The 25137-nt window shown below is 42.9% G+C and overlaps 1 protein-coding gene across 7 annotated transcripts in view; it reads right to left on the minus strand.

Annotated features, from left to right (window-relative positions):
* The window catches only part of ITGA11 (integrin subunit alpha 11), an 86130-nt gene that overhangs the window by 19259 nt on the left and 41734 nt on the right, over positions 1-25137 (minus strand). For 4 of the 7 annotated variants that reach the window (XM_069986119.1, XM_069986127.1, XM_069986136.1 and 1 more), the window contains 15 exons: positions 24721-24827; positions 22125-22239; positions 21255-21382; positions 20703-20851; positions 20431-20575; positions 19764-19932; positions 19044-19114; positions 16824-16968; positions 11582-11730; positions 11234-11374; positions 5321-5524; positions 4627-4757; positions 3218-3384; positions 2735-2880; positions 417-527 (listed from right to left, as the gene is read on the minus strand). In XM_069986119.1, the coding sequence (XP_069842220.1) occupies positions 417-527; positions 2735-2880; positions 3218-3384; positions 4627-4757; positions 5321-5524; positions 11234-11374; positions 11582-11730; positions 16824-16968; positions 19044-19114; positions 19764-19932; positions 20431-20575; positions 20703-20851; positions 21255-21382; positions 22125-22239; positions 24721-24827 (2078 nt within the window). Of the gene's footprint in view, positions 1-416; positions 528-2734; positions 2881-3217; positions 3385-4626; positions 4758-5320; positions 5525-11233; positions 11375-11581; positions 11731-16823; positions 16969-19043; positions 19115-19763; positions 19933-20430; positions 20576-20702; positions 20852-21254; positions 21383-22124; positions 22240-22786; positions 22879-24720; positions 24828-25137 lie in introns of all 7 variants that reach the window. The other 3 variants (XM_069986099.1, XM_069986092.1, XM_069986109.1) reach the window with 1 other exon arrangement.

Here is a 25137-nt window from a genome sequence, read left to right on the forward strand (position 1 = left end):
GGCCACTCGGCCATTTCTAATCACAGGGCTGAACCTTACATAGACCAGTGCACTATAAAATCTTTAACCAATGGAAAAAGTTATTGCTTACTTTACTGAACAAATGAAAAACTTTAGAGAAAGTTTTTGTCTGTTAACTGAAGGTATGTAATAATGAAGTATCATCAGAAATAGATTCAGCGTCCCAGCCAAGTTATATATTCTCTTGTTTTTTAAACCTCTGCAGCTGCACATTATATAGCCCCATTTACTGTTTATTTGCTGAATTTATCATAGTGGAAAAAATGATTCCATGCCCAAACTTTTTGCCTATGCCAAATTTAGTTTCACTTTAAGTTTCATTTTTTTCCATTAAGTTTTATGTTCCTTTTTTCAACTTTTATTTCTTTTTTTTTTTTTTCTTTTAAATAACATACCGACACTTTGAGAGCTGTTGGCCAGTCCTCATCCAGTACAGGTCCTTGCTCTGGAAATGCCAGCTCATACTCCAAAGAAAAGGTAATGGGCTTCACATAGTCTGCGGTGTCCTACAGAGGAAGGGCCAGACATCAAAGACACGGATTAGTATGTAGGAAGATGTTCAAAGTCAGTGAAAAGATCTGTCTGGTGGTTTGGAGGGAAGACCCAAAGTAAGAGGATGAGAGAGTCATTCAAAAGTTCTCAGTAGGGTATGGATACAATTAGGTCTAGGATAACTCCATGCAACTCTATGTTATATTCACATTTCATCTAATTTGGAAATTCTGAAATTTAGCATAAGAAGGCTTCTATGGTTCCAAATTGAGCTCACTAAACAGGAAGGGTTTTGCTATATATTGCTATATTTTTTGGCCAAGTCAACTGTACATGCAGTCAAGTATGTATGTCTGGCTCAAATCTAGAATAGAGATGAGCAAAGTTACTGAAAGTATGGGTTTGCACAAACCCGAATGATGGGCATTTTAATCCCGTTGCCTGGAGAAGGTTGATGCAGCTGTCTATGGCAGTATCCCTGTTTTCCCAGCAGTCATCAGGCTGCATGCACCTTCTACAGGCAGTGGGATTCTAATGTCCATCATTTGGGCAAGAACACAGTTATTATTTTTATGTTAACATTATTGCATTGTTCTTAAATAAAGATGAGCGAACCGGGTTCGGGTTTGAGGCGATCCGAACCCGAACGATCGGCATTTAATTAGCTGGGGCTGCTGAACTTGGAAAAAGCTCTAAGGTTGTCTGGAAAACATGGCCATACAGCCAATGACTATATCCATGATTTCCACATAGCCTTAGGGCTTTATCCAAGTTCAGCAGCCACCGCTAATCAAATGCCGAAAGTTCGGGTTCGGAGGGACTCGAGCATGCTCCAGGTTCGCTCATCTCTATTCTTAAATTCTTAGCGTCGACGTCTCTACCAAAGGTTGATAGTGGAAAACTACATTGTAGTAGGTTTTTGTAGTTCTCTATGAAATATGACTTAGGGTACCTTCACACGTACCGTATTGCTACGTACCGTAGTGATACTGATTGCTATAAAGTCAATGTATGTGTATTCTCGCTGCATGTTTGGTGCGATTGTGATGCGTGTTTGGTGCGATTTTTACATGCGAGTTTTGATTTTCACATGATTTTCACAGGAGAGTTTAACACCACAAAAAACAGAGCTACTTTCGTGCGAGTTTCATGCGAGTTTAGTGCGATACATACACAGCGATACGGTATGTGTGAAGGCACCTTTAGTGTTGACTTAAAGTGTACCTGTCGTTATAAAAAACTTTTGAAATGTCATAGAGACATGTCAAAAGTTTTGATCGGTCCATATCTGAGTGCTCAGACCCGTACCGATCGGGCAATGGAGCAGGGAGAAGACATGCTGCAGCAGACTCACTCTCCGCTCTGAATTAAAAATAAAATTTGTACTTAAAATGGGCTTCTATGGAGCGCAAATCTTTTTTTTAAATGCAGAGTGGAGAGAGGACACGCTGCTGCTGCGATCCTCTCCCCGCTCTATCTTGCGTCTCTATGACATGTCAAAAGTTTTTTTTATAATGACAGGTACAATTTAAGCACTGTCCAGACTAGGGCAACCTAAGATGATGTTAATGATACAGCAAATTCAGGGGAGGTATGATTCTCATTGATGAGATCCAGTGATTTATGGAGACTTATGTTACTGGCAGTGCTCCATGGGGATAAAAAATCATGCAAATTAACTCTGCAGGCAGAAGAAAACTAAGGGCCCCATTCCACCAGACGATTAGCGTTTGCATAATCGTTAACTATTAACGATCTCAAACGACTGCTATTGCGAAAGACCTGAAAACGTTAACTCATTTCCATGGAACGGTAATCGTTACTTATGATCGTAATTGCAATCGTTTGTCTTCGCTATTTATTCGCTATTGCGTTCGTATCTATTGCGAACGACCGAATGATGTCTTATTCAATGCAAACGATTTGTGGACGTTTTGCGAACGAGCAACAATAAAAATAGGTCCAGGTCTTATAAAGCGATCAACGATTTCTCGTTCGGTCGTTAATCGTTAACTGCATTTCAACCAAACGATTATCGTTTAGATTCGAACGATTTAACGATAATCTGAACGATAATCGTCCAGTGGAATAGGGCCCTAACTCTCACTAGCCAAACCAAAGTCTCCTCTTAAAGGAATAGTCACCCATCTATAGACAGCTTTGTCAGGGTACAGGTTGGCTAGAGAGATGCCTTAGATTAAAATGAAAGTTCTTCACTCACCAACACATGGAAATTGAGTTGCTGGCACTGGTTGTGTCCACTTGTGGCTCTGATGGTTTTGACAAAGTGTTTGTCTCCTCCAATGTCATCGATCACAGCACGAGGGGTATATCTCCTCTCATCAATCGTCACATTGTATTTAATAGCTGCAAATGCATTCAGAAAATTATTAAGAGTCTTACAAACACATTTCAGTGCAGTCTAATAATATGTGGCCTGATCAGATATAGACACCACATAACAGCATTAGATGTGAATATGTGCGATGTGATATACATATACAGTTAGGTGGCAGGCTCAGAGTGACCGCCTGCCAAGGAGTAAGGAGAGGAAGGTTGGCTTACACTAATCTGGCTATTCATTGCCTAGTACCTTACTATAAAAACATATCAATGTTCCAAAAAACGTGCTGTGGCAGAACAGAAACAATGTCTGCGAAAACTTAAGAAGGCTGAATATATAGAAAAATATAAGGCTACGAACCAACACTCTGCCCTTGAAACTGTGGAGCTTTAAACACTGGAGAGAAGCAGATAAAGGCGGCCATACATGTCGCCTCTCGTCCATTCCTACGACATTCTTTGCTGAAAATATTGATTTTAGGCGGCTCGAACCTGATGGTTGCGTTGATCTGAATAACGCTGCGAGTCCTAGACAAGATATATCAGAAAATAAAGAAAATCAGAAATTAAAATGAATGTAATAATGGCTAATACTAACCACATAGAGAAATACCCACCCTAAGAGCCATGGTCCCATATGCACAGCAAAATATTACAATGCCAGAAATAAAAATATAAAAATAAGTGACAGACCAAAAGATATGTAAAAATTCATTTATATATGGCTATAAAGATATAGATATCCAAATACCTTGCTTCTATTCATATACAGTAATAATATAGGTAAATAAAAATTTGCCAAAAATGTGTTTTCTTTCAAATTAACTGGTGTCAGAAAGTTATATAGATTTGTAATTTACTTCTATTTAAATATCCATTACTTATCAGCTGCTGTATGTCCTGCAGGGAGAGGTGTATTTTTTCCAGTCTGACACAGTGATCTCTGCTGCCACCCCTGTCCATGACTGGAATTGTCCTGAGTAGTAGCAAATCCCCATAGACCAGTGCTTCTCAATTCCAGTCCTCAGGCCTCACCAACAGGTCATGTTTTGAGCATTTCCTTAGTATTTCACATGTGATATAATTATACTCGGTGCATTGGGTACTAGTCCAGGTGTCCTTTGTATGGGAAATCCTCAAAACATGACCTGTTGGTGAGGCCTGAGGACTGGAATTGAGAAGCACTGCCATAGAAAACCTCTCCTGCTCTTGACAGTTCCTGTCTCGAACAGAGATGTCAGCAGAGAGCACTGTGTCAGGCTGGAAAGAAAACACCACTTCCTGCAGGACATTCAGCAGCTGATAAGTACTTTAGGTTTTTAAATAGAAGTAATTTACAAATCTATATAACTTTCTGACACCAGCTGATTTGAAAGAAATACATTTTCAGGTCACCTGCAGCTGTCTGAATTGAAGTTACTGCATATTGGATGTATACAGATCTCAATGAACACATTGGGAGTTATATAATCTGGATGCAGTGATCTCCCCATTTTGGAGGCTGCTGATGACCAGAATTCTACAGTTTGGCTCTATAACACTGCGATTGAAGGGGGTGGGAGACATTCATTCATTCATTGATGGGCCTTCTCTACTCAATGGCCTCTTAGCAGTGGCATAGTCTGCCAGTACAACTGACACGCCACAACAAAGAAGGTAGGAAAAATGCAAATAGAATAAGTAAAAGCAAATTTAAAGGTAAAATGAACTTTTGAGCAGTCCTTCCAAACATATTTGCACAGCTATAGCTCTACCACACTAACCACTTACCATAGCAAAACTGCATTTCCCATGGAACCCACTGCCAAGTCCACCAGTCCATCCTCATTCATATCCATATCACAATTAATATTACAGCCAAAATATTGAAGTTTAGGAGACAGGTCTGCTGCAGCTATGCGCTAGGTGGAAGAAACATAGTAAACATATGAGCAATGGTTAAGCCTCAGCCCTATCAAAGTTTTTCATATGGCATAAAATCATGTTTTCCTTCTAAGCTCAAGTGTTATAGAGGCAGTGCTGAGCTGCAGCATGCATGTCTTTTCCCTCCACCCCCACCTCCCTCATCTGTATGATCTATTAACAGAGTTTGGCTTCCAGCACTGAGCCTTGTACATCAATCATGCTGGGCAGGGGGAGGAAGGAGGCATGCATGCTGCAGCTCAGCATGGTGTCTATGATGCAAGCTTAGAAGGAAAACATGATTTTATAACTTTGCAAACAGCCATCTGCTATCTGCGCATTTCTGCTGCTCTGAGCATGCTAAAGAGGTGCCAGGACTTTCCTTTGCACCCCCATACTTGCTTTAACTACATATATATATATATATACACAGTAACTTAAGATGTTTTTCATACCCTAGATCAAAGAACATTATTTTCTCTTATAGATCGTATCAGAACATATGGCTAGAGATATACCTCTGATACCTGATCAATGTGCAGAGTTTCTTTTTTGTTCTCACCTGTTTATATTTTTTCAAAATATTCCTCTTGAATCCATGAAATATATAGATGGCACCTTTGTGATCATCTTCAAGAGGAGCCCCGACTACTATATCATTGAAGGAGTCCTGGTTAAGATCTGGCACGGCAGATATGGCATATCCAAACCGTGCATTCTGTGAGCTGTCATAGTCCTGGAGAACACCATCTGGGACAAACCGCTTCTGTAACAAGAGCAGGACACAGGCTCTAAGCATTGCGCTGGCTGGATAGTAAGGTGCCAAATATAACAGAGGTAGTGGAACAAGTTCACAAATTGGTACTTTTGGAGAAGGGAATTTACAAAAAAAGGAATCATATGGAAAACTTAGGAAAAAATGGGAGATGTGGAAAAAATATCAACATAGTGAGAAAAAGTCACAAATATGGTAGTGATAAAGAGGTGTTAGTGAAGAGAATGGGTAAGGAGTAAAGATGAGCGAACCGGGTTTGGGTTTGAGTCGTTCCGAATCCGAGCGATCGGCATTTGATTACTGGTGGCTGCTGAAGTTGGATAAAGCTCTAAGGTTGTCTGGAAAACATGGATACAGCCAATGACTATATCCATGATTTCCACATAGCCTTAGGGCTTTATCCAACTTCAGCAGCCACCGCTAATCAAATGCAGAAAGTTCGGGTTCGGGTGGACTTGAGCATGCTCCAGGTTCGCTCATCTCTAGTAAGGAGGTGAATGTGTGAATTGTAACTTTTGATGCCATATACTGATCGGTTGTGTTTTTCCTTTTGAATTGGTGTGTTGTTTTTCTTCCTCTGTATAATGTGTAAAATTGAAAAATAATACATTAAAGGAAAAGTAAGGGGAAAATCATAATTTTCCAAGAGGCAGGGGGGCGGGGGGAAATACCTGACTCGGCAGAAGGATTGCCTGCTCAGCCAATTGGCGCCCTGCCCTAGTTACCGACTGACTGAGCAGTCAATCTGTCAGCCGAGTCGTGATGTCTCTTCAGATCCAGGTGCCTGGCGGGAGTCCCGAAACGGTGAGACAGCACTGCAGAGGCACTGGAAGAGGTAAGTAGAGCTTGTTTATTATGCTCCTCCCTGCCCCTGCCTGCTAGAAAATTGTGATTTTCGACAGAATTCTCCTTTATGGTGCGTTCACACCTACAGGATCTGCAGCTGATTTTCTGCAGCAGATTTCATTTAAATAACTGAACACAGCATCAAATCTGCTGCAGATCTGCTGCAGATCCTGTAGGTGTGAACGCACCGTTAAAAAAGTTTTAAGAAACTTTTTTCTTCAACTTTTGGGATTTTTTCAACTTTTGTGCCGACAAGTTGCTATTGGACAATATGAACTAAGAAAAATGTGTGTTCCTGTTAAACTGTGTGCATTTATTTGTGAATATATTGTTTAGCGCAAGGTATTTTATTCTAAATCAATGTCAATGGAGTCGCCCAGTATCGGGACATGTGTTCACTAGAGGATCACCTGGTAATCTTGTGGTCCAGTCTGTGGCTATGTTCACACACCATTTTTACAGCTCAAACACTGCTGTTTTTTTTTTTGTTTTTTTTTTAAAGGCTGAAATTGCAATGGTGTGTGAACACAGCCTGAACAAAGGGATTTTCCCTATTGAGTTCAAAAGATAATTGGGCCAGTTTTTGACCAGTAAAATGGCTGTTTTATGGAAAAAAATGAATAACCCAAAATACTGGGTGAACAAGGTCACTGCTAGAGATGAGCGAAACTAGCATATTTGATTACCGGTAGCTAAAGAAGTTGAATGCAGCCCTATGAAGTACTGGAAAACGTGGATACAGCCATAGGCCGTGGTTGCATCCAACTTCAGCCACCAGTAATCAAATGCTGCTCGAGGTTCGCTCGTCTCTAGTCTCTACTACTACTAGGGTTAAGTAGTTTAAAAATAATTTAAGAACATAATAGAGACATTAAAGATTTTTAAAAACTGTAACTGTACAGCCTCAATGCTGATGGTGAATGATGGCTTTCTATATATTTTATTACTTTTACATCAACTTTTTAAAAATCAGATATACATATTTTCTGTTCATCTTCTATTTCATGTTATTTCCTTACACATATAATAATTCCAATTCCTGTTGAAATACTTTTAGTTCCTCATACTGGTAGAAGGAATAAGTTACATAGCATGGATTACAGTCCGATCACTGGCGGAACGCGGGCCCCTGGAGCTGACATATCCTGCAGCACCCGGCGGCTGAGCATGCCTCCCGGGTGCTGTAGCCGGGGGCCGGTCCCGTGCTCCTCCCGACCCGGAGACTCCTTTCCCCAACCATAGGGAAAAGGAGTCACTGGGCCAGGAGGAGCACGGGACCGGTCCACAGCGCTCATGTCACCCCCTGTCTGATGCGCAGCTGCCGTCTGATGCCGCGTCCTAGCCCCGGCAGCGCGCGTATCATAGAGTTCTGTGTGGGCTTGTGCTGCGGTTCAACTTCCGGCACAGAGACGTGTGCCGGAAGTCGCGGCCACAGGCCCACACAGAACTCTATGATACGCGCGCTGCCGGGGCTAGGACACGGCATCAGACGGCAGCCGCGCATCAGACAGGGGGTGACAGGAAAAAGGCTTGACGGGGGAGCGTGTTGTTAGGTGAGTTTTTTTCTTTTTTTTAAACTTACTTTCCTCGGAAGGGGGCATCTATAAGGAAGTGGGGGGGGGAGAGAAGGGGGCATATATAAGGAAGGGGAGGGAGGAGAGAAGGGGGCATCTATAAGGAAGGGGGGGGGGAGAGAGGGGGGCATCTATAAGGAAGGGGGGGGGGGAAGAGAGGGGGCATCTATAAGGAAGGGGGGGGGAAGAGAGGGGGGCATCTATAAGGAAGGGGGGGGAGAGAAGGGGGCATCTATAAGGAAGGGGGGGGGAAGAGAGGGGGGCATCTATAAGGAAGGGGGGGAGAAGAGAGGGGGGCATCTATATGGAAGGGGGGAAGAGAGGGGGGCATCTATATGGAAGGGGGGGAAGAGAAGGGGGCATCTATAAGGAAGGGGGGAGAAGAAAAGGGGGCATCTATAAGGAAGGGGGGGGAAGAGAAGGGGGCATCTATAAGGAAGGGGGGGGAAGAGAGGGGGGCATCTATAAGGAAGGGGGGGAAGAGAAGGGGGCATCTATATGGAAGGGGGGGAAGAGAGGGGGGCATCTATATGGAAGGGGGGGAAGAGAAGGGGGCATCTATAAGGAAGGGGGGGGAAGAGAGGGGGGCATCTATAAGGAAGGGGGGGGGAGAAGAGAGGGGGGCATCTATATGGAAGGGGGGGAAGAGAGGGGGGCATCTATATGGAAGGGGGGGAAGAGAGGGGGGCATCTATATGGAAGGGGGGGAAGAGAAGGGGGCATCTATAAGGAAGGGGGGGAAGAGAGGGGGGCATCTATAAGGAAGGGGGGGGAGAAGAGAGGGGGGCATCTATATGGAAGGGGGGGAAGAGAGGGGGGCATCTATATGGAAGGGGGGGAAGAGAGGGGGGCATCTATATGGAAGGGGGGGAAGAGAAGGGGGCATCTATAAGGAAGGGGGGGGGGGGAAGAGAGGGGGGCATCTATAAGGAAGGGGGGGAGAAGAGAGGGGGGCATCTATATGGAAGGGGGGGAAGAGAGGGGGGCATCTATATGGAAGGGGGGGAAGAGAAGGGGGCATCTATAAGGAAGGGGGGGGGGAGAGAAGGGGGCATCTATAAGGAAGGGGGAGGGAAGAGAGGGGGGCATCTATAAGGAATGGGGGGAGAAGAGAAGGGGGCATCTATAAGGAAGGGGGAGGGGGACATCTATAAGGAAGGGGGGGAGAGGGGGGCATCTATAAGGGAGGGGGGGAGAGAGGGACCATCTATAAGGAAGGGGGGGAGGGGGACATCTATAAGGGGGGGGAGAGAGAGGGCCATCTATAAGGGGGGGACACCATAGGGGGAGAGCAGGCCATCTATAAGGGGAGAACATAGGGGGAGAGGGGGACAACATAGGGGGAGAGGGGGATATAAACGTACAACATTGGGGGAGAGGGGAACATCTATAAGGGGACAATAAAGGGGGAAAGTGGGCCATCTATAGGGGGGGCAACATAGGGGACCATCTATAAGGGGACAACATGGGGGGGCATCTATAAGGGGGACAGCGGGGGGGGGGGGCAACATAAGGAAGCTATCTATAAGGAGGGGCGACAGAGAGGAGGGCCATATACTAAAATGGGATCACATAGAGTCAGCCTACCCACTAAATGTGGGTGTAAAGGGGCCAATACAGATGTGCAGTTGGTAGAGATGAGGATGGTGACAGAGTGTGGAGCCTAATATGTCTGTCTGGCAGATTCTGTGGATTCGTGGCCCGGAAAGGTTCTCATAACGGCCCAGGGCAGATGGAAAAGAAAATGAAAAGGGAAGAACTCCGATCAGAGAAAACGTCTCCTGTAAGTCACCTGATGTAACTGTACTGTAATTTATATGGTGTACAGAACCTGTGTAGAGCTGAGTGTGTTGATGGCGTAGTGGTCGATCGAGAGGGGGTGGGGCCCCAATCAAAAGTTTGCTATGGGGCCCAGCCATTTCTAGTTACGCCCCTGAGTCCGATGACCGCAGTGTGAAGCCAGATGACGTACAGCTTGTAAAATATGTCTTTACACTTAGTCTTTTTGTACTGAAGAGCATGAGAAATATGTATATGGAGAAGATCCAAGAAAGTGGGGGACATAAGATCTGTCTAGTTTAATGCTAACTTCTGAACTAGTCATACAAATCATATGTTTAAAAGCAAGAAAGAAATGCTGCTGTAAAATTTTACCTTTACACACGCAAAACATGGAAATTCTGGGAATAGTCCTTATTCTCTGTAAACATTTTTGTAGAATCATAAAGGTTCTTACTATTACACATGTTGGCCAATAAAACCAATGTTTTACAGCACAATTTTTTTCTCAAAAAACTGCTGTTTTTTATTCTACTGAGTTCTACTGATTTCAATACTACAATGCCCATTTATTCATATACATGGAAAAAATATTTTCTTTTCCCTGTATAGTAAAAGCTATAGAGGAAGCTGTTTCTAACCTATTGGTGTTTGTAGCCTATAATTATGATGTTGATGAGTATATATGATGAATATGATCAGCATGTATATACATTATGTATCTATGTGGATGGTGGGTCATTAGAGTGGACAAGCAAGGTCACTGTTACACAGGACCTATTATTGGAGGACAAATTGTGCTTTACTTAAAGTGTCACTGTCCTTTTTTTTTCTTTTTTTTTTTTGCAGAAATCAATAGTCAAGGCGATTTTAAGAAACATTGTAATTGAGTTTATTAGGCAAATATGCCATTATCTGCATTCAAAAAGTCCCCCGCCCCTACTCTCTATCATTCACTGCTCATTATCAGGAAATCTCGACTCTTTTACATCAGATGTGCCCTGTCTGTTCTATGGAGAGGGGAGGGGGGAGGAGGGAGATTAGTCACCAGCAGAGAGCAGGGAACAAAGGATTGCACAGTGGGAGCTGTGTGAAAGCCAGTATTCAGAGGTCAGAGAGGTCAGTGCTGACTTCAGGGGAGGTAGCCCGGTGATGAAGCTGTAAATTAACTCTTTGTTGTCCTATTTTGGTGCCTCATCTCCCTCAACCCCTCCCCTCTCCATAAAAGAACCATGAAGACAGGGGGGGAGCTTCAAACTGCTTTTTCATGATAAAAATGCATTTTTTGGCAAATAAACTCAATTACAAAGTTTCTTGAAATCGCCTGTACTATTGATTTCTGCAAAAAAAAAATGTAAACAACAGTGACACTTTAACATATCATTAGCTCTAGAACATTGTCATCCACCAGTCGTTTCCCAATATCCCAATAGATAAAATGGTAAAATGCATGAACAACTAGTAGCTAGTATTGAATTACATGGATAAAACAGCCACTTACATCTTTCAGGATATAGACATACACACGACCACGCTCCCGTCCGTCATTGAAGAACATAGGTGCTCCAACCAATAGGACATCAGTTACCCCATCAGCATCCACGTCTACAGAAGCAATTTCACTGCCGAAATATGATCCAATCTGCCAGGAACAGAAGAAAACCTGTAATACATCACCCTCACTTATACTGCTGGAATGGTAGTATTGGTAGAAACAAATAGTAGGAGACAAGTATGGATGGTTGCTTTGGGTAGCAGCACATAATGTACCAGTGGCTTCATTCCACAATTATAGGTCATTATAGATCATTGCTGGAAACCATCACTGCAGTGTTATGTGATTGATTACCTGATTCCCAAGAAGAGACTGGTGGATGACAAGGTTCTCCATTCCCTGCATGCTGCAGATGATCACTTTTCCTGTATGGTTGAATCGTGGGGCTCCAGCAACATAAAGTCTGACATGTTGTGGTGTCATGACAGACGTCACAGTGTAACCTGCCCAAGACAGAGAGGGAAAAAAGTGACATGAATAGCTTATTAAGTTTAGCAATGTCAGACAATGATGACATAGTAATATCTTAACGCAGAAAAATAGCGGCACTCACCACTTTGTCGCAAATCCACAGTTCCTTTATTAAAAAAACCGAACCATCATAACAGCAGGTAAGACGCCAGTGAAAGACAATGATGGATAGTTACTAACAAATCTAAAAACATGATTTGGTCAAAGATGTTTTGGCATAATTTCCAATCTAATGTGTTTAGTCAAATGTATGTAAATTGTCTAATAGCATAGTAAATGTCTCTTAAAAATAATGGTCTTTTAATTATTCTAATAAATTCACCTGGTTCGGAGCAGACGTAGCGATGCGCCAATATATGTGACTTTTTTAAAAAATTGCCCACTCACTCACCCACTCACAGCACACCTTACAAGGGCTGTAGGAAGGAAGTCACATGGGTAGAGGAAGTGTAGGGTCTTTTGCTTTTAGACTCTGTAGAGAAAGGACACAAGCCAGTATGCTCTCTACAGCGGTCCAGTTGGGCCCTGGCCCCTGCCAGGTCCCCAGTCTAAGTTGTGGTCTGGACGCAGAACACATGTACCTAGACACCTTCTCTTTGCAAGCAACCTCACTCAACACTATGCAGTGTTAAACCTTTACTAGAGAGGACAAGTGAGGGATCAACCCACGCCGTGGACAAGGAGAGACACAGTGCAGGACAGTATCCATAGAAAGTAAAGGAACTGATCTGGATAGAGCAATGTTGCTAGAAGCCTATGAACTCTATCTCGCAGCGCGGGTGTAAGCAGGGTACCCTCAGCATTCCACTCATCCAAGGTAACAAGGTCTGGGGTTTGTGTCACCCTCTAGGATGGGTTACTCGACACTGGTGGGCAATAGGTGGTGCAAACACCAAAGAGTCATAACACAGGCACAAGTATTCTCTCTTCTCAAGTATTCTTCTATTTCTACCTCTGAATTTCCGGCAGAGCACAGTACTACTTCGGTTGGGACTCTCTCCACATCCTCCTCTCTACTCTTCTGATCCTTTATTCTACTTCTCAGTGCGCGGCTCAGTCGTCAAGACTGTACCGCTCTCTCTACTCTTAATGCAGATCTGGATCCTAAAGTATTAAGAATCTTATCAAGTGTAAAGTATTGTATCAAGGCAAAGCTGTATGATCTACTGCCTACCTCAAGTATTTTCAGAGTAAATAAGATTTTATTTATGCTAAAGAGACTCTGTGATTCCTCATCAAGCACTGACACAGCACACACACACACTCCTTGGGACATTTCCCCTTTCTGTGGGTGGCAGTGCCAATAGTCCGGGTGGCTCACTATTCCACTCCGGACCACTGTGATAAGTACCCAAGGGACCCCGCAACAGCTCGGCACGTCACTTACCACAGGGGAACAAGGTATAGTCGGCCCCTTAAAATAAAAGCAGGTGTGCCATCAGACCTGTGTGCCCAAACGGCACTGGCGTCATGACATAACATCACTGGGCACAGCTATATCTCGGCCAACCACCATAGAACTGGTGTCACACCTAACCATCTGGCAAGTGACCGGCTGTACCCTCACACCGGGGGTCACCACACTTCCTACTCTAACACCGTGCTACTCCAAAATTTACTGTCCAGTGCCACCTATTAGAAGTATGTTGGACCCTTTAAGGTCATTAAACCATGACTGGGGATTACATGCCATACCAAAATCTCTCCTTGAAGGAGGAGTTACCCATTTGTAGACATCTGTTTTGGGGGTCCTGCCCCTCATCAGTACAGTACACCTTCAATAGATGGCACTGTGGAGCAAGGTTTTTTTTTTTTTTTTCATTTTGAGAGACATACTCCCCCCACCCCCCACCTCAGGTATCATTGCATAAATTTTACGAAAGACTCCATACTCTTTTTTAGAAGTCTCCTTAAGGAGAAACCCTACTACCCTTTTTTTTTAAAAAAAAATGATATAACAGATATTGAATATGCATTGAATAATATTGAGTCAATACCGCAAATATTAAAAAGGGTTAATATTAAAGGTAATGAATACTTGGAAGTTTCTGAGCGGACTGAGGACTTATATGCAGAGCTTGGTTTGAGACTGCTGGCTTGGTGCCTTCCATAACATTATTGTACATGGGGGTAAGACAATACTAATGCAGGAGCAGCTCTGGGCTCTCGCACATTCCCTGCAGCAAATGTGGTAGTGTGGTGAGCAACTCCAGGCAAGAGGCCAGACATCTTTTCCACAGGACCCAAAGCAATAAGATCCATCCTGGACATTGCGGATATAAAACACTTATTTTTCCCCCTCAATTTTCCAAGCGATGTTCCAAGACAGATCAAAATTCAGAGCTGGGCATTAACCCGTAAGACCCATAATCCTATATTTTGAGAGATGGTACATATGGTATATATACAGAGATGGTAAATAACATCATAGACGGAGATTATTTTCATGACAAATATTAGGAAGAATTTACTAATAGTGATCGCTCCTGCAAGCATCCCTAGCTTTTATACAACGATTTACAACAGATAGACATGCCGTATATTTAAAGTGAAGGTATAGACTGTGCATCAGATGTGATATATGGGACAGCTAATAAATCAGGGGAGTAAGTGAGAAAAAAATGTGCTATAAAGGTTCCAAGGGGAGACAGGATCTGGGCAAGTAAAGCCGAAGATTAATTTTCTATATTAGTGGAAATGGCTTTGAGGTATTTAAGTTTGTAAACTCCATTATATGTAACTATGACTTGCCAAGGCCGAATGAATTTCATATTATAAGCCTCATTGCCTGATAATTGTAGAAGCAGACAGGTCCGTCCAGGTATTTATGTTGCCAGGTGACACATTTGGCTGAAGCATATAACTTTTTTTATGTATTAAACAAAAAATCATTACTAATGTAAAAGGCCAAACCTCTTAGTCTATTTAGTACAGATTATAGGTCACATGACTATTTGGGGGTCTTAGATTCCCAGGTAAATAAACCCCCCCCCCATAAAATACGACATGGAGAGAAAGGAACGCCTGCACATCCCACCTATGGCTGATACTAATGCCGCTAGGCCTAGTTTAAAAACCAACGCCAGGATGTTGGTATATAATTTGATCCAACCATATTGCCCCGTGTACCACGTGCAGGTCCCCCGCTAGAGTCCTGCTGAGTAAATCAGTGATCTAGATATTGCAAAAAGGCAAGTCCTCTCGTGTTGTAATGGCCTCAGCATGTTAGGTCATCCTGGGAGCTGGAGTCTTGCAATAGTTGGAGAGTAACAAGTTGGGATTTAAAGCGACTCTGTACCCACAATCTGCCCCCCTCAAACCTCTTGTACCATCAGATAGCTGCTTTTTATCTAAGATCTGTCCTGGGGTCCGTTTAGCACGTCATGCAGTTATTACACTAAAAAACAACATTTAAACTTGCAGCCCTGTGTAAAATTGCAGTGGCCTAGAGAGTGCGTCCTAGGATTACGACGCCCCTCCGTCCCCCCTCCCCGCCCTCTTTACCATTAGGAACACTCCTGGACAGGATTTCTCCTATTCATCACTTGTCTGAACACTGCATTGCACTGAACAATACACCCTAGTGCAGTGTTCAGACATGTGATGAATAGGAGAAATGGGCGGAGAGGAGGGAAGGAGAGGGGTCGCAATCCTAGGGCACAGACACTCTAGGTCACACCAATTTGACACAGGGCTGCAAGTTTAAAAGATGCATCACCTGCCAAATGGACCCCAGGACAGATCTTAGACTAAAAGCAGCTATGGTATGAGTGGTTTTGGGGGGGGGGGGGCAGATTGTGGGTACAGAGTCGCTTTAAGGCCAGGACTAAACAGTGACGTTGGCCGTACAACAATAAGAGTCCAATGTCACACTGTTAAAATTGAAACTAATGATAGTGAATGTAGTTGTGTTGATATCCCCATCGTCACATTGACCACATTCACTATCATTAAATAAAAATGTTTACTTTGTATTTTCAATTGCAAATCTTTACTGCTCAGGGCGGTTTATAGTTGAGGGATTTGTTGCAGTCGGGATTCCCACCTCACAGTCATCAGTCTAGATTGCTACAAACCCCGCCGCTCCCTGGCTTCCACAGTAATGGCTCTTTTACACCAGTTAATAATTGGATGAATGAGTGATTGTGGGAACACTTGTCCACGATAATTGGGCCATGTAAAGGGCCAGCGATCAGCCAATTAATTATTCATTGGCTAATTGGGTCTTTGTGGCAGCCATTATTATCGTCCTCTCATGTGATGTGTAAACGGGTGATGTGCGATGGAAAACGATTAACTTAAAGGACTGGGCTAATTGTTTACGTGGCTTAGTTTGCACCTAATCTGCCATGGAAAGGCTTATTAATAAGCACCAATCTGATAGATGGCTCCTTTTTATGGGTGCAGATTGGTTTATGGACAAGGGTCTTAAACCTAAATAGTGTTACCAAATGTTTCTTCATTATTAGAGAAGATAACCCACTTGGCTAGGCAAAAAAAAAACTGAAACATCTTCCCACCCTAATATCATCAGAGAGGAGAGAATAAACAACAGTACACACAAAACAGGTGACAAAGAAGAATAAAAATGTACTCTGCTTCCAGGCCAAATTACATTTAAAGGGGTGGTTCACTGGCCCTAAGCTTCTTTTGCCAGGCTTCATAGTAGTGCCTTGGGCCATTCCATAACCTCAAACATAAGGTTCAACCATAAATTCAAATAATCTGATCACTTCTCTCATTTTCTAACCTGAAACTTTTCCCTGGTAATTGATAATACAGCCCTTCACTTGCATCATTGTCAGGTGGACCAGCCAACCCGATGAATGAGTGATTGTTCTTCGGCTGATCGCCTATGCCACTATTAAGTATGTAATGTAATGTAGATACATTATAAACCTATTATTTAAATTGCATTATTATTATTATTATCATTGTAATATGTTACAAAGCCATTTCTCTCCTGAATGAAACTGGCGTGTTGAACTTGTCCTTTATAAGGAACAGACCCATACATAAACTGCACATGAAACGTATTATGGACCATTATATCCAACAGTATTACCAAGATAAGCTGCATGGTTCTTTAGCTCATCAGGAAACTCTTTGAGGTAAGACTCTCTTCGTGGTATCACCTTCCCACCACTGGTCTCCTTCAGAACAGCCCCATTCCAGTCATATGCACCAACAGCTCCAAGCAAAATCCCATCCTGGAGAAAAGGGCATGCAATATTTTTTCAAAGACAATAAATATGCAACAAAAATAGTAGTAATAATAATTATATGGTGTGTTCGCAAATCACAAAAGAGGATTAATGTGCTGAAGAAATATTGGGTTTCTATATAGTAGAAGTATATTCTACCTTCTTAAAAGTAGACGATCATTAGCTTTTTATATTGTTCTGTTCCTTACATATAATTCATATACAATATCCCAAACCACAGTGAAGTAAAGAAAGGTAAAAAGTTCCTAAAGAATTAAGAAACATTTAATCCATCCACTTTATGGATTGGACATATCAGGTTGAATGTCTTGCGTTTTATGACCACTGTTGCCTAGAAGATTTGCGGCTTGCAGACTTGGACCTGACATTCAGGTTATTACGAGGTCAATTTTGTGAGGCCCAGTCTGAGTAAAGGGCTGACAGCGCAGAGGTCAGGTTAGTGTTGTCTACCTCATAAATAATTATATGTTTCTCTAAAATGTTACTTCAGTATAAGAGGATATATGGGTTAGTCTATGAAGTACTGTCTGCAAAGTTCACTTATCAAAGAAGAAGCCACAGTCTGCAGGGTCAAGTAAAGTTGTTGGTTTATTCAACAATGTTAGTGGTTTAAAATGTTTAGTGCCTTTTGCTCACCTATCCATAGCCTGCTGCTCACCTATCCATAGCCTGCTGCTCAGCTAACCATATCCTGCTGCTCAGCTAACCATAGCCTGCTGCTCAGCTAACCATAGCCTGCTGCTCAGCTAACCATAGCCTGCTGCTCAGCTAACCATAGCCTGCTGCTCACCTAACCATAGCCTGCTGCCCTCCTAACCATAGCCTGCTGCTCACCTAACCATAGCCTGCTGCTCACCTAGACATAGCCTGCTGCTCACCTAACCATAGCCTGCTGCTCACCTAATCATAGCCTACTGCTTACCTAACCATAGCCTGCTGCTCACCTAGACATAGCCTACTGCTTACCTAACCATAGCCTGCTGCTCACCTAGACATAGCCTACTGCTTACCTAACCATAGCCTGCTGCTCACCTAGACATAGCCTGCTGCTCACCTAGACATAGCCTACTGCTTACCTAACCATAGCCTGCTGCTCACCTAACTATAGCCTGCTGCTCACCTAGACATAGCCTGCTGCTCACCTAACCATAGCCTGCTGCTCACCTAACCATAGCCTGCTGCTCACCTAGACATAGCCTGCTGCTCACCTAACCATAGCCTGCTGCTCACCTAACCATAGCCTGCTGCTCACCTAGACATAGCCTGCTGCTCACCTAACCATAGCCTGCTGCTCACCTAGACATAGCCTGCTGCTCACCTAACCATAGCCTGCTGCTTACCTAACCATAGCCTGCTGCTCACCTAGACATAGCCTACTGCTTACCTAACCATAGCCTGCTGCTCACCTAGACATAGCCTGCTGCTCACCTAGCCACAGCCTGCTGCTCACCTAGACATAGCCTACTGCTCACCTAACCATGGCCTGCTGCTCACCTAGACATAGCCTACTGCTTACCTAACCATAGCCTACTGCTTACCTAACCATAGCCTGCTGCTCACCTAGACATAGCCTACTGCTTACCTAACCATAGCCTACTGCTTACCTAACCATAGCCTGCTGCTCACCTAGACATAGCCTACTGCTTACCTAACCATAGCCTACTGCTTACCTAACCATAGCCTGCTGCTCACCTAGCCATAGCCTGCTGCTCACCTAATAAATAATCCACCTTAGAGTCAAAACTTTTTATTAAATAGTTACATATGGGACAAGGTGTAGTTATTACTTTTACCATTTTAGGGTGCATGACTTTTGGATGTAGTGCAGTGTATTATGCCTTCTTCTAAGCATTCTACTGACATGTGCCCCATTGAAGCCAACCCCTAGAGAGGCCAGTAGTTTCACATACATCCAGACAAGGATAGTGGCACCCTCACATAGGGACTCTCCACTCTCTAACTACAGTAACTACCTAGACAGCATGATCACTATTTATCTTTATACTCCTATGTGCTACATGTGATGATAACCCTGCCTGTGACCTAACGTCTATACTCACCTCCACTACATGTGATGAGAACCCTGCTTGGGACATTTCAAGCCCAAATGATGTCTCGTTTTTATTGGTTCCTGCAATTAAAATGAAACCATGTCTTGAGCAACTTGGAAATTTCTGTAAATTCTTGCAAACACAAAAGCAGATACAATAAAAACAGATATTGGTTACATATGTTTCTTTAAATAATTACAATTAGATACATTCATAACATATAGCAGTAATAAAATAGATTAAAAAAAAACATAAGAACATAAAACATTTCCGCCAGTAATATTTTAAAAATCATAAATAATTGTAACCCAACTGTCCTTCCTTGACTCCAGCTCCACAATACACACAACTATCACATGATCTTGACTCTTTCTCTTGGCAGGGCATTCTTCAGCACCCACTTCCTACATTCCAACCTCTCCACATGCGGAACAATCCGTCTCTCTACATCTCAAAGATATTCATCTACAGTCAGGCTACATGGAACATAGAGCTAGAGGTCCACATCAAACCACATTTTCCATTGATCTCTTCCATCTCAAACCTTTGGATTCTCCTACACCCTCCTACCCCTTAGATATAGATGCCCTTTGATTCTAAATAAGACAGAGGCCCCAGTTTTAGCGTATAGCTGAACCACTTCATACATATTGGTCGGTGTACATATTACATTCATTGTACATTATGGCTATATTATTATCAGAATAGTTTGTGCAGTGAAGTCTATACCTCCTTCCAGATCGAATATCCTTTCACCAAGTGCGTCCACAATGTCCTTCAAGGCAGCTTCATCTGTCACATTAAAGAAGTGCTTGTCATCTGGATCACTGGCAATGTACTTGATCTCATTGAGAAAGGCTTCGGGATTAATCTTTCTTCTATTATAATATCCTAAAACCTGAGGATAAAAGAAAGCAGATTATTTTCCATCAACTCTATCGGTATTGCAGCTCAGCCCCATTCAGGTAAATAGAGTTTTTGCCTGGCCCCCCCCCCATAAGCAAACCATGTCACCACATTCCTGTCTGACTCCATCCCCCCACACATTACCTATCCTGGCTGAGCCCATCCCCCACACACAATACCCCACTTGACCCCCAGTGGTCCTCCAGGCCATTAGGATGCCCAATGCTGCCATCGCCAATGTATGACTGCCAGGTGATGTCACTGGTGCGCACCCATGGCTGGTCCATGGGTGGATGGACAATACATATCACATATGCGGCGAGGCCTGGGGCAGTGGAGTGGCCCGCTGTGTGGCTAAGAGTCCTAACCTGAAGGGCCCCTCTGTTGGCCTGGGCCCCTGTGCAGTTAAACCAGCTGCACAAGTGATATGTCCGCCACTGGTTCAGCAGCAATACCACACACAGCACATGGAGTAGGGAGAGCTACTTACTGCCACTGCATAACGGGTAATGTTGTCTCTTTCACTTCTCTCTATCACTCTCTTTAGGTCGGGGCTGTCATGGGACTCTCCATCTGTTATAACTATCATCACTTTCTTGGCTCCCTTTCGACCACCATGCTGGAATGCTTCAGTACTATGCAAGATCAAAAGTACCAATACAAGTTAACTACAAGTCATTCTGAGACAAGGATAGAACTTCGAGAATTAAATGCAGACTGCCTATAGTATTTCTCTTTATACACAAGCTCTTTTCTCCTTACACGGCTTTCTCAATCCCCAGGGCAGTACGGGTCTCTTCTCCTCCCCTTTGCTCAATACGTTTTGCAGCCTCCACCACCTCAGTCACTGACCGATAGTCCTTTAAGTAAAATTCATGAACGACCTTCTCGCCATACTGCAGAACTCCAACCTGTCACAGACACAAGGGGGCATTAGGCTGAATGTAGTTTCATACACGGGAGGATGTCCCTGTGATCATTTATGCAAAAATACTGTGGAGACACCATCACTATTTTTCTATGTCAGTGAGCTAGACAGACGTTCCTCAGAGAAGGAACAAACAAGCCAAGGAATGTCTCCAGTCAAGGAAACCACCAAAGCAAGGTATTCATCCACAGACAGCTGTTTTGGGGTGTTTGCCCCTCATCAGTGTGGAGTAGGATTCTGGTTAGTTGGCGCAACACCTAAGTAAGTAAGTGCATGCAAAAGGACGCTGGTTGACCTCAGGGAGATCAACCAAAACACCGAAGAGACACCATCACATGTCTCAACGTCAGTGAATCTAGGACATTGCCCCCTGGGATCATTTATACCTGTATCTGCCCAGGAGCAATGTAGAATTTCTGTAGGATGCTGATGAGGAAGCTTTGTACTTCTTCCCAAGGGTAGATGCTGTTAGATCCGTCCAGAACAATGACGATATCCATGAAAGTTGGACATCCTGAAGAAAGAAACCACGCTAGTAAGTTTTGTATCTTTGCCACTCTGAGTATGATGTACAGCCGACAGACTCCCTTTTGATGTCATGACGGAGGTCATATTAATCGACGGAAAAGTTTTCAGACTGTGATTATAAAAGGGCATGTCTCCCGTAAGTAATTGTAGTATTCTGGCTTTATTTATTATGTGGTTTGGACACCCACTCAAGAGATTGTGGCTTAGAGGAAAAGAGACCATGACTTAAAAGGGGTTATCAGGGAGAAAGGTCCCACCTGTTCTGTTTTCCAGCGCTTCACTTTAACCCCTTTACTGGGGTAGGTGCATTTCAGGAGCATTACGTGTGGGTCAAACTGTGCCAAAACTGTGCCAAATACCATGTCCAATAGCTGCCCTTTTTTGCTGCAACATTTATAACATTGTGCAGCTACTGAACATCAAATGCATCCGGACAAACACCTGCACTCATCTCTATACTTCCAAGATGCTCTATCAAGGCCTTCAAAAGTATAATAGAGCACTCCACCATCTATTTATAATGACATGACTCTGCCCAATCTGTCCTGGTCTATACAGCAAATCTAACAAGTCAGCTGAAATAAAATGTAATTTTCTGCCAATACATTCCCTTTAGACTACTGATGTAGAACCATATTGTATTGACTTCTTTAACAATCAGATGCCAGAGGATAATCCTAATCCAGCTATTGCAGACAACACCACATATTGATAGAGTTTAAGCTTACTTTGAAGAGCAGGAGCCACGATCCTGGAGAAACGGAAATTGGCATTGACCCTGGAGCACATCCCTGTGGTATAATAAGAGCTTCCGCATTCATGGGACCAGAGTGGGCTGCAAGCCTGCAACATAAAATATACTAACAATATGGCCATGCAAACATATTATATATACAATATATAGGATAACATAGTCTTTTGCAATGAAAGGCTGAATCATGAAAGAATAGACCCTGCTACAGCTCTTAAAAGGGGTTGTCCAGCAAAAAAAGATCTGGTTTCAGAAAGTTATATAGATTTGTAATTTACTTCTATTGAAAAATCTCAAGTCTTCCCATACTTATCAGCTGCTGTATGTCCTGCAGGAAATGGTGTTTTCTTTCCAGTCTGACACAGTGCTCTCTGCTGACAGCTCTGAGACAGGAAATGTCCAAAGCAGGAGAGGTTTTCTATGGGGATTTGAAAGAAAAATATTTTCGCTGGACAACCCCTTTCAATGCAAATAAGATTGGCATATTGGAGGGATGCTTTAGGGGTAGCATTAATAAATCATAAACATAGTAGAGAGACCCAGGCATGGCATGCAGTAATGCAGAATTATATAAGTCTGGAATATAGCTAGAAGCATTAGTAGAGAGCAGAGGCAATATATAATATAACATGACATTACCACAAAGCTATTATCTTTGGGATTTGTGACTAGGCTCATTCCCAAGCGCATGTTGTCCTTTCGCTCCGAGACGTTGGACAGCGTCACCCTGCCTGAGAGACCTCCAGTTACCACAGACACAGACTTCTGAGACCTCCACAGAGACCTGAGAAACCTCTGAGTTACCACAGAGACCTTAGAGACAACCATACTACCACATAGACCTCAGGCTTGATGTATTCTATGTCAGAGAAAGACAACACTGTGTGCTAGTAGATTATGTGAAGAAAAAGAATACATTCAGGATTTTGGGGTGCTCCAAATGCCCTATAAATGTGATTGAGGATTTAGCGTGGGGGCGCTAGTGAGTTCTAGTTCAGCAGAAAAAAGCGGAGCAGGAAGATGTCTTTTTTAACGTATACAAACACCTTTGAAAACTTTTTCTTGTGCTCAATACATTTAAAGTGGTTATCCAGTGCTACAAAAACATGGCCACTTTCTTCCAGAGACAGCCCTGCTCTTGTCTCCAGCTTTGGTGGGGTTTTGCTGCTCAGTTTCATTGAAGTGAATGGAGCTTAATTTTAAACCGCACCTGAACTGGAGACAAGAGTCGTGTTGTCTCTGAAAGAAAGTGGCCATGTTTTTCTAGCACTGGATAACCCCTTTAAGGATAGGGCCTCACAGCAACGTTAGTGGTACACTATCAAGTAGTATGCAGGTCACATGACTCAAAAATGTACTGTCGCAGTTTAGCGTCGCAACTATTTCAAGTTTTTTTGTGATTTGTGATTTGCCATATCTAGAAAATGCGCATTATTTGTATACTTTTAATGTAATAAAACCACGTGGACAATCATGTTTTGCAATCTCATGTCAAGTCAACATGTAGCCCTAGTCGAAAATTATTTTTCCTTCCATTTTGTGTCCACGGCTCCCATACAGACCACTGTGCTTCAATGGTAACAGATTACAAACAAACTCTCTGAAACCTGATCCTACAGTGAAACTCCATTTCATGTATTCCCTATTTCCTGCAGATATACATACATTCATGCAAACATACATACATACATACATGCAAACATACATACATACAACATATGAATCCCTAACCCCACACAGCATCAAATCTGAACCACCAAGTCTGCTGCAGATCTGCTGCGTATATGGTGTGTGTGTTTGTACCCTATGGGTACAAACACACACACACCGTATATGCAGCAGATACGCAGCAAATACGCAGCAGATACGCAGCAGATCTGCAGCAGATTTGATGCTGTGTTCAGTTATTTAGATCTAATCTGCTGCGTATCTGCTGTGTATTTGTTGCGTATCGCAGCAGTAAATACGCTGCGTATATGGTGTGTGTGTTTGTACCCTTAGGGTAAAAACACACACACCGTGTACGCAGCAGATACGCAGCAAATACGCAGCAGAGGATGTGCTGCTGTCTAGAGGTCCATTGCACAACCTTCCCCCCATGGTGCTCAGGCCTTGTATTTTAGGCTCTGTATATGAGCACCAATCTAAAAGATTAATGTTTATTTACATCAGGACATCTAATAGCGCCCTTAGTAAGAAGTAGGACACAGATAAAGATGTGACTATAGGATCTGACTACTCAGGGTTGTTTGTAGTCTGTAACCACGGAGACACATTGGTCTGATTATTACCTGGAGATATGAAATTAGGATATTTTTTTACAAAGTTACTTCATTTTTATTTATTTATTTTTTAGGTGCATTGGAACAATAAAACAAATAGGGCATAATGGCTAACAGTGGTTGAGAGGGCCCAAAGAAAGGGATGAATATATGGTCTTTTTAAGACCATTAAAAAAGGCAAAGATTAGCATATTTTTTTTTAACGTTTCTCATTACAAGAGTTATATCATAGTCAAAGAAGATAGCCTGTAAAGCTATGGTAAAAGATATGTGTGATGACATGTCGCCTACCGATTCCAAGTTTGCTGCAGTCAGTAGATGTGTCATTGACTGAACATCTGTAGATGTCTCCTGTTCTCTGAGCTCCATTATGATCAAAGGGGGCACCAACCACCAACCTGTAAAATGTAACAATATAAAAAAGTCAATTTGTAACTTAGGAACATGTTTTATAAGACAATTAATAAACTTATGCTGTATATGCCGTATATAATTAGTAGAGATGAGCGAACCAAGTTCGGGTTCGAGTCGATCCGAACCCGAACGTTCGGTATTTGATTAGCGGGGGCTGCTGAACTTGGATAAAGCTCTAAGGTTGTCTGGAAAACATGGATACAGCCAATGACTATATCCATGTTTTCCACATAGCCTTAGGGCTTTATCCAAGTTCAGCAGCCACTGCTAATCAAATACTGAACGTTCGGGTTC

This window comes from Dendropsophus ebraccatus, chromosome 1 (genome assembly GCF_027789765.1).
Source record: "Dendropsophus ebraccatus isolate aDenEbr1 chromosome 1, aDenEbr1.pat, whole genome shotgun sequence".
NCBI lineage: Eukaryota > Metazoa > Chordata > Amphibia > Anura > Hylidae > Dendropsophus > Dendropsophus ebraccatus.